The 19,928-nt window shown below is 27.8% G+C and overlaps 2 protein-coding genes across 2 annotated transcripts in view; both read left to right on the forward strand.

The window, feature by feature from the left end:
- Positions 1 to 19,928, forward strand: part of LOC148226276 (focadhesin) — a 600,544-nt gene that overhangs the window by 275,173 nt on the left and 305,443 nt on the right. The gene's annotated exons all lie outside the window — the stretch shown is intronic.
- LOC148226287 (limbic system-associated membrane protein-like) overlaps positions 10,315 to 19,928 on the forward strand; it is a 33,058-nt gene continuing 23,444 nt past the window's right edge. The window contains exon 1 of the mRNA XM_088203793.1: positions 10,315 to 10,518. Within this exon, the coding sequence (XP_088059919.1) occupies positions 10,434 to 10,518 (85 nt within the window). The 5' untranslated portion in view covers positions 10,315 to 10,433. The remainder of the gene's footprint in view (positions 10,519 to 19,928) is intronic.

A 19,928-nucleotide genomic window follows, 5' to 3' on the forward strand; every position in this document is an offset into this window, starting at 1 on the left:
TTCACTCGATCACTCCTAGCGAAGACTAAAGGGAAGCTTTCGAGCTGCAAAACGCTTAATTAAAAAGCGTCGCGAAAATTATTATAGAGTCGTCGTTAATTCAACGGCAAAATGTTACAACGCGGCGGCCGATGTGATTTACGCGATTCGGCCTGAGATTTGGGGGTTCGTTTATAATTGCGCGTCCTTATAATTTAATTTGGCCCTTCGCACATTCGCATAATTAAGTGAGACCCAAAGTTATTTGACAAACCAATGTTTTTACCTTGCAAAGCGCGCGGTGTAATTTATTACGGCGCGAAATTAAAATTGCTAATACTTATAAAACCAGTCTAAGCAGATCGATAGTAGGACCGCGACTACGTTGAGAAAATGGATTCACTATATATCGCTATTCGTGCTTGACTATAGTGAGTTCATAGCTTTTTCATATAATTCAATTTAAAAGTCATGATTTGCTTAAAAAAGTCGCAAAGCTACAACACCTCGAATGTATTTTAAATTATTATAGTAAAAATATATTTTTTTGTTAAATATTTTTAAATACCACATATTTTTAAACCCTTTGTTCATTAAATTAGTTTAACTCACTGCAGGTGTATGAGCTGTGTTTTCATGCGAGTGAATTCTTTTAGATAATACTCATTGTCTTCTAGATAAACATATGTCAAATCTAGATATAAGCAAACTTCCAAATGACATCAACCAGACAATAAAGCAATCTAAAGCCCACACATTTTGCGTGCAGGATATCATAAACAAACGATTCCGTAACCGCACGTCAAAGGATAGCTTTATCCCTTCCGTAAAACATTTTCAAAATTGCTTATTAATTAATTTTAGAACTGTTGTCCATACAACCCAGAGTTTATTAAGTTATTAAAAGACAATGCGACCAACGTAATATGGAAAATTTATGTAGAACAAATAGTATTTATTCCTCTTATAAATTTAATTAGAGTTAATTTTAATATCGACTTAAAATTTATATTATTCTTATTAAACATTGGCTTGTTTTTCATTTGACGTTATTGCCCTTTTTATTAAGAAGAGGTGGTGGTAAAGTTTATCTACGTTTTATGAAAATAATTGCTACTGTTTTAACTCGGTTGATTTCAATTTTCCGCCTCTCAAAATATTTATTTAAGATATCAAAAGATTTTTGTAATTTATTCACGATTGATTAAGACCGTAAGCACTAGTTAAAATAACTGTAAAAATAGATAAACGCGTATTTTTTATTTTTAGGATATTGTATGTATACAATATAAAAAAGGAACGGCCCGAGCTAACTTCCCTGAGGTACTATATATTCTATATCTAACATTAAGAGTCACGTACTCTTTTTCATATTAAAATTAGCGCATATGTGTTGATGTGTTCTTGAGTGATTTTCGCAAAAATTTCGTTAATAATTTTATTCACCAAAGATTCTTTAGAACACATAGGGATTATTTTTTCAAATATTTTACTAAATGATGGAAATACGTTGATAAGGTGATTTAGTTACTATTCATAATGAATAAACTGCTGGTTTTAAAGCATTTTGGCTTTCGAAATCAAAAGATATTATATTTAAATTGTAAGATCTCATTAAAAAACATGAAGATAAAGCTGAAATTGTTAAGTTAGTTGGATTTTTTAGAAACATGAAACAAGCAAGTGTATGTGTGAGTGGTTATTTACTGCAAAATATAATCAGAAATGCTTTTAAAATTATGTATAAACATTTATTATTGTCTGTACAGAACTGTTTTTTATCCTTGCAGAGAAAAAATACGTATATTAAAAGGTTGAAAAGGCTTGATTTTTCTGATACAAGCTGACTTATATGACTGATTTTGTGGCTGTTTAAATGCGTTATACGTCTGCTGGAATCAAATCTCGAGAAGAATCGGGCCGAGTACCCACGCATTAACCACGCTCCGATATATATCCGATGGTACCCACTTAGCAAAACAAGTGTTACGTAAGTAACGATCCTCTGGGGTGCTGTGCCAGAGCCTGGGTAGATCACGACCGGCCCTGGGGGCACAATCTCGCAGGCTCAGGTTCGAAACGGAAAAACGACCCGTGGAAAAATTGACGTAGGCACTTATTTAACGAACCCCCGGAACCTCTATTTCTTCATTTAGTTTTATGACGGTTGGCCGGCACGGTGCCGGGAATGCGCCGCCCCCGGTTTGAGGGATGCCTTGCCTCATCGTCGTGAATTACGTATAAATGATTCAGTGTTGCCATCAAACGAAAACACATGATCCAGCAACGTGCGCGTAAATAAACGTTTAGTACGGACATCGAGTGGATGGCATTTTTAATTATTTATTTCTTTTTTATTTTGTAAATAATTAAAATGGTTTTGTGGGAATATATTCATTGATTCTGAAACATTGATACGTTTTTTTACGTTTAATACGTGGTAAATTTATATAAAACAATTGTTCGATCAAGAATTACAATTAAACATATGAATTAATAATATTGCTTTTTTTATCATGCATTTAAAATGGTAAATGGTACATTTTATTTTGAAAAAACAAATTACGCATTACTTCAAATGTATACGTGTATATGAAGCCAAAATTGAATCGAATATTGTGTTTCAGTTACGGTCGAAACAGAAACTTATATGAGTACGTTTCAAATACAAATCAAACCTAATATATGTACATAATATCTGTAACATGAACCGAGAAACAAGCACGCTATAAATAAAATACAAGTTGCATAGTAAACTTCCAAATAATATTACCTTAAATTTTTTAATAATTTATTTGTATAGATAAGATTAAAAAAATCAGTGATGTTTTACTTATACAATAGAGGGCATTATATAAATTATCAATAAGCATAAATAAAGAAGAATAAAACGTATAATATATTAAGAGCGAATTAAAAAAAAAAGTTTTTTATTCGTCTCCTTTAATTATGTTATTCATATTTATTTACTATGAAACATATTATCGATATATAAAACATATTTTTAACAAAATTAATTATAAAGTTATATGTTGCTAAGCATTTCTTAAAACTACTAAAAAGTTCTGTTGACAATGAAACTATTCTCAGATATTTCCAGTTTTGGATTCCGGAGGTCATTGAGAATTAGGATCTCGTCCTCTTATGATGCCCGTTAAGGCCAGGACGTCCGCATTAGCAGACTCGTCTACGACTGTCACCACCCGGCTCCTTAATATGTTTAATATTAGCCACAAAAAGTGTAATTGAATTTTAATATTTTATGATTTGTAATAATTTCTTTCAAACTATATATTTTTTGTATATTATTTTAATATTTACTATACTTACATTATATACATTAATATTTTTTAGTCAAAATAATTGTTTTTACAATCATGACGCATTAAAGATACCTTTTAGGTCACGATGTTCTTAACTAAATTTTAATAAATAAATAAATATGAAAAATATTTATACTAATTTTATTTAAAACAATTTTTTTTGGGTTTGGAGGCCAAAATGGTGTGACTTTGCAGCCAAATACACGCTGGTAAAGCTAGTAATAGTTTATTTTATAAACATATAAATATAGATTGTAAGTCGTTACAGTTAAAATCACCGTCGTGGAAGTCGTTTCACGATTGCGGCTTATGGCATATCGTGTTCGAGAGATGTGGATGTTTGCGAGCCAATTGCATCACTTTTTGCACACATTAAAAATTATTAATTGTTTTGAACACACTTTGTTGCCCACTTTCAAGACGAATTGATCTCTCTCCTGGTTTAAAAATATTCAATACAAAACCCTCTAAATTATAGCAAATATACGTGGAAAATATATTAAAATAAAATACAAAATAACCGCAATAACAATTATGACATATTTTTAATTTATTAATTGGTTTGAAATTCTCATATGAGATATTATTAAAGTTTTGATTAAAATATTAACCACATGTCATTTGCCTACGTTTTTAAAGAAAAATGCTTTATTCTGTTAACATTAAATCATTGACTCTTCTCTTACCTGGCAAATAAATCATTTCCAATACTTAGTAATCTTATTATTTTTGGGTCATTGATTGCATTATCAATGTTTTGTTGACCAGCAAATGTTTGAGGAAGTCAATATAAAATGTTTGTTTATCGCTATTATTATTAAATTGCCAGATCAGAAATCCATGTCCCTTTTACCTGCTTTGAATGCAGATTCTAATTAAGCAGATTTTTCACTACGTGATTTTAAAAATGCAATATTTATAAATCATTTAATAATATTTGTCTTAAGCACGTTTTACTCAAAAAAAGCATTTTAATAAAATCTTTAAATTTTTTAAGAAACAGGAAATCATAACCCTGCATTTTTTTCGAAAAATTATATATAATAATTCTAAAAAAAAGCACTTAGCATAATATACGCAATATTCTATTACGTTTTTTTTATCTTGTATTATAGTATAGAATCGCTTGTTTAATCAAAGGCTACGTGTCACTTGGATTCATATTGGAATTTACTTATAGCTTTTTTTTTGTTGTAATCGATCTAATATTTATTTAATAGAATATAGCATCAAGTATTGCTTTTTACCTAATTTATACCACAAACGTTACAGTAGTGATTCATTTTAATTAATCAGTACAATAGTCTCGAATTATAAGGTGAATAGCGAAAAAAAGGTCAAAACTAATTGACACATGAATGTATCAGTTGTCACGTACAGAATGCGAGTGGGTTAAAGAAAAATCTTCTTATAAGAGAAAACCTTGCATATTTTGTATGTCTGACTCTCAATCTCAGTTTATTTTGTTTTCTTAATTGATTTTTGTTAAAAGCGAACCAATGCTATTTGTTACTTGTTAAAATTTAGTGTTAAAAGTAAGCTAAATTAAAATTAGTAAACCGAGTTTACAATCCATCGCAATTTAATTAAAATTTCAGATTTTAATTATACATACCAGTTTAGTCTCTAATAAAGATTAGCTGCAAAATAGGGGTGAAGTTTGTTGCACAAATGTTTTGAATACATAGACTTAAGCAATTTAATCTTACTGTTTCCTAATATCACTCTTTAATTCATATATTGCGAAATACTAATATCATACTTTAATTAAGCTTTTAATATTTATTAGAAAGTTAATTTCATCTTATGAATGCCAGTCAATATTATATATTACACTCGCACAAACATCGATTTCGATTCATTGATCCAAAAATCTTAAGATGAAAATCCAGCGCGATTTAAAAATATGGCTTTCGCAATTTATGGTCAATACTCTTGAGTTTTTTTCGCCACAGCACACTGATTCATCATTTCTTTTGTAAGGTCCAGAAAACCCCCGATCGCACGCTCCGTGCCAGGTATCGAGAGGAGGAAATAATATTAAGAGGGTGAATTGACCGTAATAGTGGCGAGGTGAGCTTAAATTGAACCGCTGGGACGAATAAATATTTTGAGATTAGACAGCTGAGCTTGAAATTCCGAATCTTGGGAAGAACCCAGCCAAGAGTCCATTACCGACACAGAACCGCATTGGTGTAATATAAAAATCGATGATCGGCGAATATTTTTCTCCGATGTGAAAAAGAATACGTACTTGGGTAAAAAGTCATATTTTTATTATTATATTATACCTGTTGATAAAATTCATAAATTAAACCAATTAAATTATATACACGTATCCCATATGTATAATTGCATTACGATACTGTCAATAATATTAATAACTTTTGAGTATTTATTTAGATAATAAATATGCACATATATTAAAATATTAAATATTAAAATTATATATATAAAGAATTTAAGAACTAATGCCATATTTTTAATTATTGTGTGAATTTTTATGTGAAAATAATTAAATTTGTATATAAATAATATAAAATATTAAATATATTAATTCATAAAAAATAATAACTATTACAGTTATTAAAAAGATAAATATATATTTAGGTCTTTTAAAATAAAAACAATATTGAAATTTAATTATATTTAATAGCTAGGGACAATGCATTTTATAATTAAAATTTTAACAAACAACATTAAGTCGTTGTAAATTCGACGCTTAAAGAGAATATATAATACACATAAAAGTGCTAATAGTCTAATTTTTAAATAAAAATGTAATAAAAGTACCGTAAAAAGTGTAATAGTATTTTTGAACAAATTTATATGAATTTCGAAATAAAGGGTGATATCAGTGCAACAAGTTCTTTATACACAATGAAACATATGATATTTATAGTCTTATTAGTAATAAAGTTAAGGATTATATATTTTACTTACTAAAGTAGAATCATTACTATTTTATAGTAAGTTGACTTTAACTAAAAAAATAATCGAATACTTTTGTTGCAGCAATTTTGTAGTGATTAAGTTTTTATGTGTAATACAATTTAATTTATGACATATATTATGGTATATGTTGCATATTCAATAAAATAAATAAATTAAGCACATGTCGCAAGCAAGTACTATATTTTAAGTTAGCATTACGAATTTTATATATTTTTATATAAAGTTTAAAGTCCTAAATTATATTTATTGGGTACTCATTTTTTAAATATATTACAAAAAAATAATATTTTTTAGTAAATTGTAAAAAATTTTCACTCCCAATTGTTGTATTGTATTATGAGTGACATATATTATTTATCTACTGTTTTATATATTATATAGGATAATATTTATCTTATATGGGATAATATTTTTATCAATTTATTTTTAAGAAGTTTACTTGAAAAATGCCACATAATAATATACTGGCTATCATAAACTATATAAATATATAAATTGCTATTTTTTGCTTTGAAAGGACGATATAAATTGAAAACTTACGAAGCCGTGTATGTCTGAATTCAGCAGACAAATGACCAGCTCACCTAGAGTAAATTGGCCAAGAGCGCCCAGTGGAATGTGCATTTTTATTTCCTTTTTCCCCTATACTGCCGGTAAGCTTGAATCCAATTTTCCTAAAGCGCTTCTGAATCCTTTTTTATAAGCAATATAAAATATGCAAAAAGTTGCCATGAACTATTTGCGTTGAGAAATCTTAAAAACGTACGAAATTCGTACTGTGAACAATGTTGTGGAACAAAATATCACATGCGCGTTTCTTGAATTTTATTCTTACAATAGAATACATGATATAATTCGTACACAATGTATTTCATATTCAAATATATACATATAAGTAAAATAAAGACATTATTTGAAATCTAAATTTTTTAACGAACTATATCGCTTTCTAATATTATACATATATATGTAAAAGGTAATGCATGGATTATTTGTGTATTTTCTTGCTATCTACATACAAAATCACAAGAACCAATAAGCAATGTTCACTTATTTCCATCTGTTAGTAAACTATTATAAAACTCATTTAAAGATTTTTTCGGTAGTAAGATCATCAAATATACATTAAGTACTAAATTAATAAACTTTTTAATATCGATCATTAGATCGATGTTAAAAAGTTGTTAAAACGTTAATACTAGTTGTTAATACTAGTTTGATAAATATAATTATAAAAAAAATATTATTTAAATATCTCTCAATAAGAACACTCTCTATAATTATAATTTGCAAAATATAAAATAATAATAAATATGAATAACATATATGGTTTAGTCACAAAGCTACATATTAAATTACAAATTTTTTTGTATTTTAAATAAAATAATTTGAGATATATTTTATTAAAAGATATAATACAATTACCCAAAAACTAATTCAGTAATTTAATCTTTAAAGGTAAGCATTCTTTTCAAATATAGGGTCTAAAGATGAAAATGCGTGCAAGAAGAAGAAGAATGATAAGAAAACAAATTGAAATGGACTCATCCAATTGTTGCGGATTTACGCGCTCCGAAACCGTCGGTGTGATACCGCTTATTCGGATATATTTCCTTTATCCAAGCGAATAATAAAAATTGGGAGAAATATATTAAACAATATTATCCGCGGCTTATTTCACTTTCCCGAATGTGTTTTTTCGGCGATTAGATTGGCCGTTTGGAAAGTTTTATTCGCGAATCAATTATGAACTTTTATTTTTAACGACGCCGTTAAGGAAATCTTATCATCTCGGGGGCGCGTTGAATTAAGACCGACTCGATAATCGGCCAGATTTTATATTCTCAAATATAGGTTGAAAAATTCACCACCCACAGAAAAATGTAGGGCAGTAGCATTGAATTCAGAAAAGAGATTTCAACTTCGCAGATTGCCAGCGAGCCCGGTTAACTCGTATACAGATGCCAATTATATAAAATTTTATGTAGCGAAAATTTTCTCTTCAACCTTCGAGTTCAGTTTTACGTATCAAGCTTTATTTATAAAACTGAATTAAAATATTTTATATGCGTAAAAGATAAAACATTTATTATTACAAATGTAATAGTTAAAAATAAAAAAAAATCTAAGAGGACTGGATCCTATGTCGCCCACATCCATAGCCCTTTTTCAATGTATAGAAATCGAGCCTAAACCCGTTCTAAAGCAAACTCAATACATAATATATTGAATCACCAAACATTGACAATAGCTCGAGAAATAAAGGACATACAAAGAAGCTCCTTTCAAATGCTAATGGAAAGAAACGATTGCACTCTTTTCCCTTCTTATCGTATATTTTTTATTCAGCTTACAAAGAAAATCTGGTAGTTCAGTGTCTGAATGCAGCTGGAAAGTATGTACTTTTGAAATTAACAGATAGTAGATTATGACAGAATAAATCTAACATGTGATACACTAACAATAAAAACATATTATTATAGATTTATCATTTAGAATGTGACATGTATTTAAAGCTCGGAACCAAGAGTATTTTATGTTATGGTAAATCATATATATTTCAGGTATTTATATACATAAAATAAAATGATTAAAAATCATTTATATTATAAATGTGATTAAAGATTTTTTTAAATTATTAGTTGAATAAAATTTTATTTTAGTATATATTACAAATTTTGCTCTGTAAAATAAACCTAATTAAATTAACAGTTAGTTTAAGTTAATACTATGTAATAAATTTATACATATGTAAATAAAAAGTTTTATATTTTTCCATAGTTAAGGTGAATAGTTTAAAATTAATAAAATAAATTTCACTAATTTAAAGATTTTGTTTTTACTCGGGTGAAATTAGCAGTCGTTAATTGTGCTTATGCCGTTGAAATGCATTGGGCTCACGACTGTCATGTTTCAACGGAAGATTTACAATAAATAAAACACACGCAATAGGCCAAATGACATTACTTATGAGACTATTAGGGATATTTATGTCAAGTTTGATATGTAGGTAACTTAATAAATGTGCTTATATAAATTATCTTTATTTAATAAAAGTAAATAATAAAAAATATAATACATATTCTCATATATACCCTTTGAGTAGTGAGGTAATTTATACACACATGTTAATTTGTTGGTATACACCTGGGAGTGAGTTAATTCTACGTATTTTTATATGAATATTTTTTTTGTTATTTATTTATCATTATTTTATATTGCATTTATAGTACATAAGTTATAAAAAACATCAAAATCAGTCAATGGATGGTGTTCATCTATTTAGGGTGTAAATCATAACTGTTCTTTAATTAGACACATTAGATAAACTTGTACAGTTATGATTACTAGATTTGTAATAAAAAAAAATTTAAAAGTAAATTTAACTTTATAATTAAAATTAAGTAAATAAAAATATATTTTTAAAAAAAACTTTAGGATGTCATCTATAAATAATGATAATTTAATATATCATTATTGTAACTTAATAATGTAATAATTTATTTATTTTTTGCAAAATAAGATAAAAATTAATATTTTTATTTATTAAAAGTGGTTTATAATACATTTATTTACCTACATATTCATGTAAATAAATTAAAAACATTGTAATACATATTTAATACAACAATTTTATTTTAAAGTACAACAGCTTAATTATTCAACTCTTATTTCACTATTTTGCAAATTATTAGCATTTTCAAGAAGAGCATTAATATTTAAATCACATTTAATGCTGCGTGGGTTTATAAATAACCGATTAGTTTAAAATGCAGCGCTAACTAGCTCTTTAAGCCCGCTTTGCCGTTCCTCTCGATTCTAGTGCGCCAGAGAGGGATGTAAATATTGTGTCAAAACTGTTAGGGGTTTCTAGGGGGGTTGATAAGAAAGTGAAGCTCCATTCCGGGAAAACAATTCAGTTGGCGCGAGACCCTCGTGCCGAATGGTCGTACCGGCGCCGAAAAGCTCGAAGCAAAAGTTCGAAACATTTTCGCGAAAGTTAAAGAAAATAAATAAATTAATCAATACTAAACATAAATTCATAAAACAATATCGATCGAACGCGAATCATGTACATAAATAACATGAGCTAAATTGACATTTAAACACTTAAAAATAGATTTAAAAATAGTAACAATTATTTGTAAATATATATATAAGCTGAGATAAATCAAAATGATTTCGCTATTAAACATATATAAAAAGTTCGTGCTGTTCTTGCTTATAAACGCTTTTGTAGAGAGAGCATGCGAAATAATGCGTGAGTATATTTTTTTAACATTATTTATTCAATAGTTTGTGTATGTTTTTTTTAAACACCCCGTGTTAAATCACGTCATATGTAATAATTGTAACACACAAATGACATCGCTGGCGTGACTATATAACCCTCCGTGTGAATTATTAATCGACGCTTGATGATAATTTAACTTTATATTGTTACAATATAAACACACACACACAGATACACACTGAATATTAATATAAATTAATGAGCAAATAACTGTATATCATTGTTTTTGTAGATATTTATCTGACATATAACTTATTTTTCTAAATAATTTTCTCTCAAGAAATATTTTATTTATTTTAGTAATACTCTTTTGAACTATAACTCTATATATATCATATTGGATTTGATCCCACTAAGAAACCATGAAAATATCAAAGTAAATATACGTTTTCTAACGTTAATAGTGTATAAATAAAAAAAGCTTCTTTCATCGTTTCCTATTTCTATTATATAATATATTTTATAATTTAATAATTGTAAAGTCAACGCGTTATTTTTAATTAAAGATTTTTTAGAAATAGCATTATAATTTTTTTAGCCTAATAATTTTCACCTACTAAAATTACAACCTCAACTCAATCTGAATTATTATAATATTTGATTTTATTAATTATAAAAAGCAGTGCTATATGTTTTTGAATTATAATTTTTAATACATATTTTAAATCATGTTATTTTTAAGGTATTTTAATATATGTACCTTATTACACTAGGCACAAAAAAAATGCAGTTCTGGGGTTGACAAATTCTCTTATTAAAAATGGAGTATATATATATATATATATATATATATATATATACAATATATATACATAAGTAAAACATTTTTGAATAATATTTTTATAATAAATATATTTTTACTATTTTAGTACTCGTGATTTATTCTCACTATTATTTCGATATATCAACGTTATTTTTTCATTAATTGAAGGTCAAAGTTTAAATCCCACATGAAGTATTAGAGATATACTATATATGGTAAATATGAATTGTAATTCAAATAGGTTATCTAACCTTAAGTTTTTATAGTTGTAAACACAATGATTATTTACAGTTTAGCTGAATGTTAACAAAATAATAATATAATAAAAAATAAATAAATATTGTACGTTAAAGCATTTCTATATTAAATTTGGCACAAAATTTAGCAGTTTCACTCTGTGCCTGTGTCACTCTGACACCGTGTCGTCATCGCTGGGTAGAATTTAAACGATGAAGCTTTCGCCTTGTGGATTTTACAGTCATGTTCGTGACTACAGACGGACGTTGTCTTATTTAATATTTCTACAGGAAGGAATCCACGTCCATTAGTGTTGTCCGGCTGTCAATATCACGTTGACAGGAGCACACAATGCCATTAACGAAGGTGTGACTGCACGTACAGTCAAAATTTTGATATATCAACACAAATATTATATTTTTATTATTGTGTAAATAATATAACGAACTAACGATTTGTAAAAAGGCAACTATAATATATAAATAACATATGTATAGAATGATTTATGTTATATAATCAAGTTGTTAATGTATAATTCAAGAAATTTACTTAAAAACATTCGAGCGAATAAACTAATATAATATATAAAATATATTATTATATTATTCTATACAATATTCGTTTTGAAATAGATTGGGTAATAACGTTTTGATCCGATCGTCCAATACCTAATAGCGAGATATATTTCATATATACATATATTTCTTAGTTAATATAAAGTATAAAAAAACATGCACACATTATGCCTACACGGTTATAATAAAAAAATATTATACCAATATTAAATATTTTCATTTTGGGTAAGTAAATAAATATAAATAATATCTCCGGCAGTTCGTCGATAATACAATATACAAAAAAATAAAAAGGTCCAGCTCTTCAAATAAAATATTTATAATATACATTTTATATACATAAGAGAAAATAAGATTCCGACGCACACTTTCACTGAATATTTTATCAGACTGACCGTAGTATTGAATTTTATCTCGGTTTTCATAAGTTATTGAAAAAGCAGTGGAAAACGTTGGAGCGAATTGTTAACATGTTGTTTTCAATTGTTACATATATGTAATGGGAATCTGTTATAAGCTAATAAGAAATGAAAACACTATCTGTTCCCAAAATTAATTATTATTTTATTTTATTTGTAAAATAAATCTCGAGATGGTTAAAAATATAGTTAATTAAATATTTTTAATTAAAAAGTAGTTTGATGTTCTTTATTTTAATTTAAACTAGCAATAAAAAAATAATTAATGTTATAAAATACTATAAGAGTAATTGCAGATTACCATATAGTATTATAATTTATTTATTACCGCATTTTAAGTATTATAGAACCGGTTAATAAAATACACTAAACTGTATCTTTCGTTTGATAAAATGATATTTGAGAACAATTATTTATAAGCGTTTGAGTATTGTTATCTATGCTTGTATAGTATTTTAAAAAATTATAAAGATATGATAATTTAAAACAAGTATATACATATGTATGTATGGTTGAAATTAAAAAATAACTACTATTTTATTTTAAATTTTGGCTTAAATGTATATATTTATATATTATAAGGAAATAATAATATAGCGTAATAACAATGTAGAACGCCGAATATCAACCCTAAAGAACCCATACCCGCAACGACCCCATGAAAGCTAAGAATTTCACTAAAACGTGTCGGTATCGCTTAATCACAGCCTCGCGTACACCACAACTGATCATAATCAAAATAATTCGAGCATAAGACATAAATGTATCCCAGGGGTTCATTGTTTGTTCGCCACCCTCCGCCATTATTTTTCCGATCGCCCCCGCGAGGGACGGAATCTTCCCTATTTTTTGACCGATGCTTGTTCCTCTCCTTACGAACACTACCCCATTCTTACCCTCGAGTGATAACTTATACTTCGACCCGTTTGAAAAATTCCTTCATGACCACTATTACTCCCAATATAATTTATCGAAAATCCCCGTATCGGAAGGAATGGGATACGTCTCTGTTGGGGTTATATGTACGTACGTTCATTGATATCGCACCCCTATTGCCTGGAGAGTTTTTACTCAAGAATTCATATTATACTTTGAGTATACTTGACTATTTATACTGCACAAAAATATTGTTTATATTTAATTTACACATTAATAAAGAACAACATTTATTTAATTGACCTTAACTAAAAATTACATTTTAGCGATCAATATCTCTACTTTTTAATTATCACGCGTTTATATATTTTTTAACTATATTATATATAACCTAAAGTAATAAAAGTAATAACTAGAATGAAACTTAATAGCATATGAATTGGTTAACAATTTCCTAGTAATGTATTTGAGTTGATTTCTACAATTTGTGTTTCCCTTTTTTTGCAATACGCTAAAGGCAATATAACACAGAGTTTTACGATCAGTACTTATGTATGTGTAGTATAAATTTGTACCAATTTATGGCTTTGTTCATAGGAAGTACTACAAAAACATATTTTTTCAACAACGCTGTACGTTCAAAAACAATAAAACGTTTGTAAAAATGCTACAATATATAATTTTATGTAACTAAATTAAAATGTGAAAACTCGAGAATACTTAATTAAATGCTCTTCATTGATAATGTAATTAAATTATTAATTAACATGTTTTAGGTATATATGTATGTATTATATTTGTATAGTAAATACGCGTAGAGTTTAATCGGCCCGCGGGCGGAAATTTAATATGCGCGGTACTCGATCAAAAAACTCTTTTCATGCAAGTACGAAAATGCTTTCAGCGGCTTTTGCTGATAAGAGTGTATCTTTATATACAAACAGTTAATTCTCGCACACAAACAATAGGCACAAATCCAGCTTAGCGTAAGCTATCAGCAGTTAATATGCCTCGTATTGTGTACTGAAGGGGATGAGGCACCGCGATTATATTTCTTCCAAACGTTACGCAACTGATCTTTCTTTGGCGTTTTTATTCACTCTATGAGTCATTTAAAAGCAAAACTATCCATCTACTATTTTAAGTATGTAGTGTTATCCAAAAAATCTTGTCTGTTAGTCTGAATAATTTGTTTCGGAGCGTGAAAATTGGTTATTGAACGTCAATTCTCACATAATGTATAAAATAAATATTAGACATATCCAATTTGTGTATAAGAATGTATGCGAATGTTCGATTGGAATTGTTGTAGCATTTAATTTATTGACTAATGAACTTTTAAAATGGGTCAATGGGTGCCAATGTATACCAGTAGCCCAATACCTTCGTAAAACAATATTTTTTATTGCGAAGTATATTTATTTTAATATTGCAAAGTTTAATATTTTTTCTCAGAACCCTTTTACGTGAACCAAGAATTTTGCAAAACTGAGGTTAAAGACCTTTGGACTGTGTTTAAAAAAATATACTTAAAAGTCAACTAATCAGATGTCAGTATTTGCTTGCGTGATTAGCCGTTATTTGTGGAGTTTGCTTGTTTTCATGACGCCACTAGAGCTCAATTGTTTTTTTTGTTTTATCAAAGTCAGGTAAAATTAGTTTATTTCTCATATTCGTAAGTTAGCAAAATTAATTAAAAGTAAAATTTTTTTATTTTGTATAACATTTAACGTATTATAAGAACAAAAATATTATATGCAGTATTGAATATTACGTCTGATATTAATTCTAGTCGTCAAATATGTAAAATGTGCTTTCATAAATTAAAAAAAAATATTTTGCAGTTTATTTTTACGTGCCAATATGTACCAGTATATGCGTTTTCTACCTCCTTTTCATTTCATATCCCAAGTGGCTCATTAGCAAAACGATTTAAGCTCAAACGTCCGCGAAATTCGCAATCGAGTTCGCGGCGAACTCGAAGCGCAAGCTATGAAAAGATAGAGCCGTATAATCTTATCGATTGGCTCTGTGAATAGATTCGAATGTTGTGGTAGTACCTTTTGAAAAGAAGCAAATATGCATACAATAAGAAGATATGCTTTTTTTGTATAAGCATTGTATTATTTGTATAATATAAATAAAATCGTATATAATTGCATTCATTACTTTTGATGAATAGAAAATGTATAATACATGAAAATTTTAAACTTATAAAATATTGAGAAAATGCGATTTTCATATTTTATATAAAGAGCAATATAAAAATTGAAAAACAGTATGAATTAGCTATTGTGATTCATTGTTGTTCTATAATAACCTCACATAAATGGGTAAATAATATATGTTTGAAATCTATATATATATCAATAATTTAAAATATAGTTTATAACAATATTTATTGTATATTAGATGTTGTATAAACATATGCATAAGTTGATTCTGGTGTATAAATTTGAGAATTATAAACGAGAAAGGGAAAATATTAAAATATTTTTTGCCGACGTTTAACGGCTTAAAAACCTTCAAAATTAATTGAAAATCTTTATCAAATCACTCGTTATAGCCTCACATTTACAATCTGAATTTCACTCTAATTATGTCATTTTCTTCCGTACCGGACAGCTCTTGCAAAGGTCACATCAAACGACATTTCCCAATTTGTCCGGTGTGGTTTTTTGTCGGTTTTTGTAAATAAAAGAAGACGATTTTTGCCACAATCGTGGGTGTGTATGTATGTTTGCACTCCGGTAACCGGCAATAGATCCTGTCCAATTAGCTGTAGTCGGAACCGGTTGACCCAACGGCAAAGCCGTAAGCCAAAGGTTCGCCTTTAATACAGAGCCTCCGGACTTGGTCCGGCGCCAAAATCTCCATTTAATGAAGTCGACTCCATTTTCGTGGGCATTTGCGAATGCGAAAACCTGAGGATTTAAAATATTTACGTTGCCTGCGGCGTTTATTTCACGAGACCGTCCTCAGTTTACACATGTCACAGTTTCACAGGTGTTAAAGATGCATGGATTAAATTCGAGAGGCAAACGTTGCGGACATGTGTATTTTTAATTAAATAATTAATAATGATTATGTTAGGTTATCCTAATGATATGTAAATTTTCACAATTACACAGAAGATATTGTCTGCCTTGTAATTGCAAATATATATTATCATGGCATATGAAAAACATAAGTTTAAATATCAAAATGTAAGTGTAGACGTGCTTTTAGAGTTACATATACATTTAACTGGAGGAACACTCTAAATAACTTTCAACTATTAAATAATAATAAAAGTTTGCTATAAGTAACGGAAAGTAGAAAATAATGTATTTAAAACAGCAAGGGAACTTCAAAGCTACTTGAAGGAAAATATCCATTTGGCCATGTAACGTTAAAATGTTCAGATATATGACTATACATAACCAAACATTTTATTCAATATAATTTTTAAATATTTGTATTAATCATACTCATAAATATAAATGTAATACAGTTGTCAATTAACATGTTCTATGGATCATATAAATCAAGGGTGTCCAAACATTTGCATCTTTTGAGCAGCACTGCTCAACAAAAAATTGTCAAGGACCACATTTAGAATTTCATTTTTTTACAAAGCAATCCATTTATCAATGCATCAATTACAATTTTACTTTTTACAAAAAGTTTTTAACATATTTAACATCAGTAAAACAATATCTAGTTTATTAATATAAATAGCAACGCAAAGAGTGTTTTAAAGATGTTCGTCTAAAATTTTCGTTTCAATTTTGCTTGTATGTTTTGGGCAGAAAAAAATATACTCTCCAAAAGAGACGTCTTAAACAGAGTATTTTTCATTATACAGATATAAACTTATGTTTAATAAAGGTACCCAAATGAATAATTTATACATTATATCTGCAAGTTCGCAGGAAATGTGTCTAAGGCGACTTAAATAGAATAAAAAATATTCTGAAATGCAGTTGCAGTTTTTTACAATTTTAAAATCATGAAATATCCACTAGTTTTGCTAATCCTTCTTTTATCAAATCATCAGTAAATATATCAAACATGTAATGGTTAAATGAAATCTAATGTTGATTTTTCTGCTTCATACAAATTTGTAAAAATAAGTCCTTTAGTGAAACCAAGCATATCAGTTCTATTATAATATTAAATTCTTAGAAAGAAGTTGAACGAAGTTCATAACATCAGTGCTTTCATCCAAAGCTATGATTAAATATAATGTGAAACAACAATTGCAAGATTTACACTCATGACCGGTTAACTTATTCTGAATATCATTGTCAACACGTTGTTTATTGATAATAAATACTGTAAAATAAATGTAGTGAGACAATATTTTTTTTTAAATAATAGAGAAGTTTAACTTAAGCATATTTTTTGTATTAAAATACTAACAAATATTTTATTATATTAAATAATTAGAAAATGTTACATTTAGAAACAAATATATTTAAAGGCAATCTTTGGGAATATAAAAATGTCATAATGTGTATTATTTTAGCATAAAATAATAACAATTAACGCAAAATTATCAAATAAAATATCAGATGGTAAAATGACAAGACGTCTAAAGCAGATATGACAATTGTATTTATTCAGTATTTTTTTAAAAAATATTTTGTAAACGTAAATATCAAAGTACAAGAATAAATTGACATAATGTAAGGGCGTCAATGAAATTGTTTAAATTGTAAATAAGTGATTCAGCATTATATGGTGTAAATCTTATATGCAAATTTATTTTGAAAAGTTTTATATCCAAGGTGGAAAAATATGCGATTTCCCTATTATTTTTTAAACTCTATTTCTAGAATAGTTTTCATTTTTAGGCGTAAATATTCGGACCCGAAACTTTTTATTTTGTATTTAGGTTGTTCTTAATAAGTTTTTCTTATTTACAAATATGTGAAGCAAATATATTTTGAGAATATTTTCTGAAATTTAATTCGTAGCTTGATTTAACTTTATCATTTCTTAGTTAAAACACATATTATGATTTTTAAAGTAATATTTATTATGTTTAGCTGTCCTTTGATTTAAAGGGCATTGACAAAGTTTGTTAATAAACATTAAATATGTTACGCATCAATTGAAAAGTGTTGCGTCTGTAAGTTACAGGCATTCACGGTGCGAATTTTGAATTTTGGACGTCACGTGAAGAGAGAAGCGGCGACTTTGCAATATTCACTGGTTTAAATTTAAGTAAGTCTTCTATTGGTTGTAGTCCAAGTTGGAGAGCTCCCAAATATCTGATGCCTTGCACTTGAAAGTAGAAGAAAAATACTCAGATGTAGATGATAAGAAGAAGAATAGATTCTTGGTTTTATATCCACGGTCCTCTCCATGAGGAATTTTGTTAACCGCTCTTTTCGGTGGGATGACCAACTGCAGAGGGTGGTAACAGATTACGAACGGTCGTTTTGAGGGTAAACCCGAATGTACGCGTTATATTTTTTTCAGAGCGACCGATAATTTAATCATTTCTGATTTATAGCGTGTACTGTGTGACTTAAGCCGATAAAAGGTTTCCCACTGTGGTGTTAAATTTGAACGAAGAACCCCATTTTTTTAAACGTTTAAATCGCTTTATCACGTGCCGAATTGACCTATTTTGTGATTAAGTAGCATAAGTTTCTCCCTCCAATTGTAAATAAAAGAGTGGTTTAATTTATGAATCCTACAATGTCGATGTTCTTCGGAGTAATTAGATAAACTTAATAATTGTTGACTTTATATGTAAGACAAAAAAATATGGATTATAATAAATCATATTGATTTTTTGGGAAAACTATTTTTTTGTTTAACCACATACATTTTATTTTCTGAAAAGTATGCGAAAATATTTTTCAGTGTAGTTCTTAATTCATAGAGACACTGATTATGATTACATTTTATTTTATTGTGAAAATATAATATTTTCTTGACATATGTATGACAATGATGAGTAAAATGAAATGATAAGAGATAATTTACACTTACACGTTGCATTTATATATAATAATATTGTGGATATTTATATATATAATTTAAAGAAAAAGCAACCTAGTTCCGAAGATGTTGTGTAATATTTTTATGGTAGCCGAAGGAAATTTTTCGTTAAATTTCAATAATTTTACGAATGAATAGAAAAACTACTCGAAACTCTTATTTTATCAGGCTATGATTATTTTAAAAATTCGCGTAGATAAGGGCGATTATTTTTTATTTGTTTGAAGCTTGATATAAAGCACTGGTTAAATTATATTTTATTTATAGCGCAGAAATTGTAAGGATCCCACGCGATGAGTCGAAGTGTTTTTTTTTTAAAACCTACGTCGCATATTTGAAGAGTTCCATCGCTGAATCGGTTGAGTTTTCTACTTCACATTTTTTTCACTTGATTTTTCTGAATGTTTTGCAAATATTTGTGCCAATTAGATTAAATTAAAATAAGTACTTTTTAAAAGTGGGTTTTTAAACGTCAAATACTCATTCTGTATATTTTTTTTACCGGTACAT

This window comes from Plectrocnemia conspersa, unplaced genomic scaffold (assembly GCF_051122295.1).
Source record: "Plectrocnemia conspersa isolate PC_06_02 unplaced genomic scaffold, ASM5112229v1 ptg000014l, whole genome shotgun sequence".
Classification (NCBI taxonomy): domain Eukaryota; kingdom Metazoa; phylum Arthropoda; class Insecta; order Trichoptera; family Polycentropodidae; genus Plectrocnemia; species Plectrocnemia conspersa.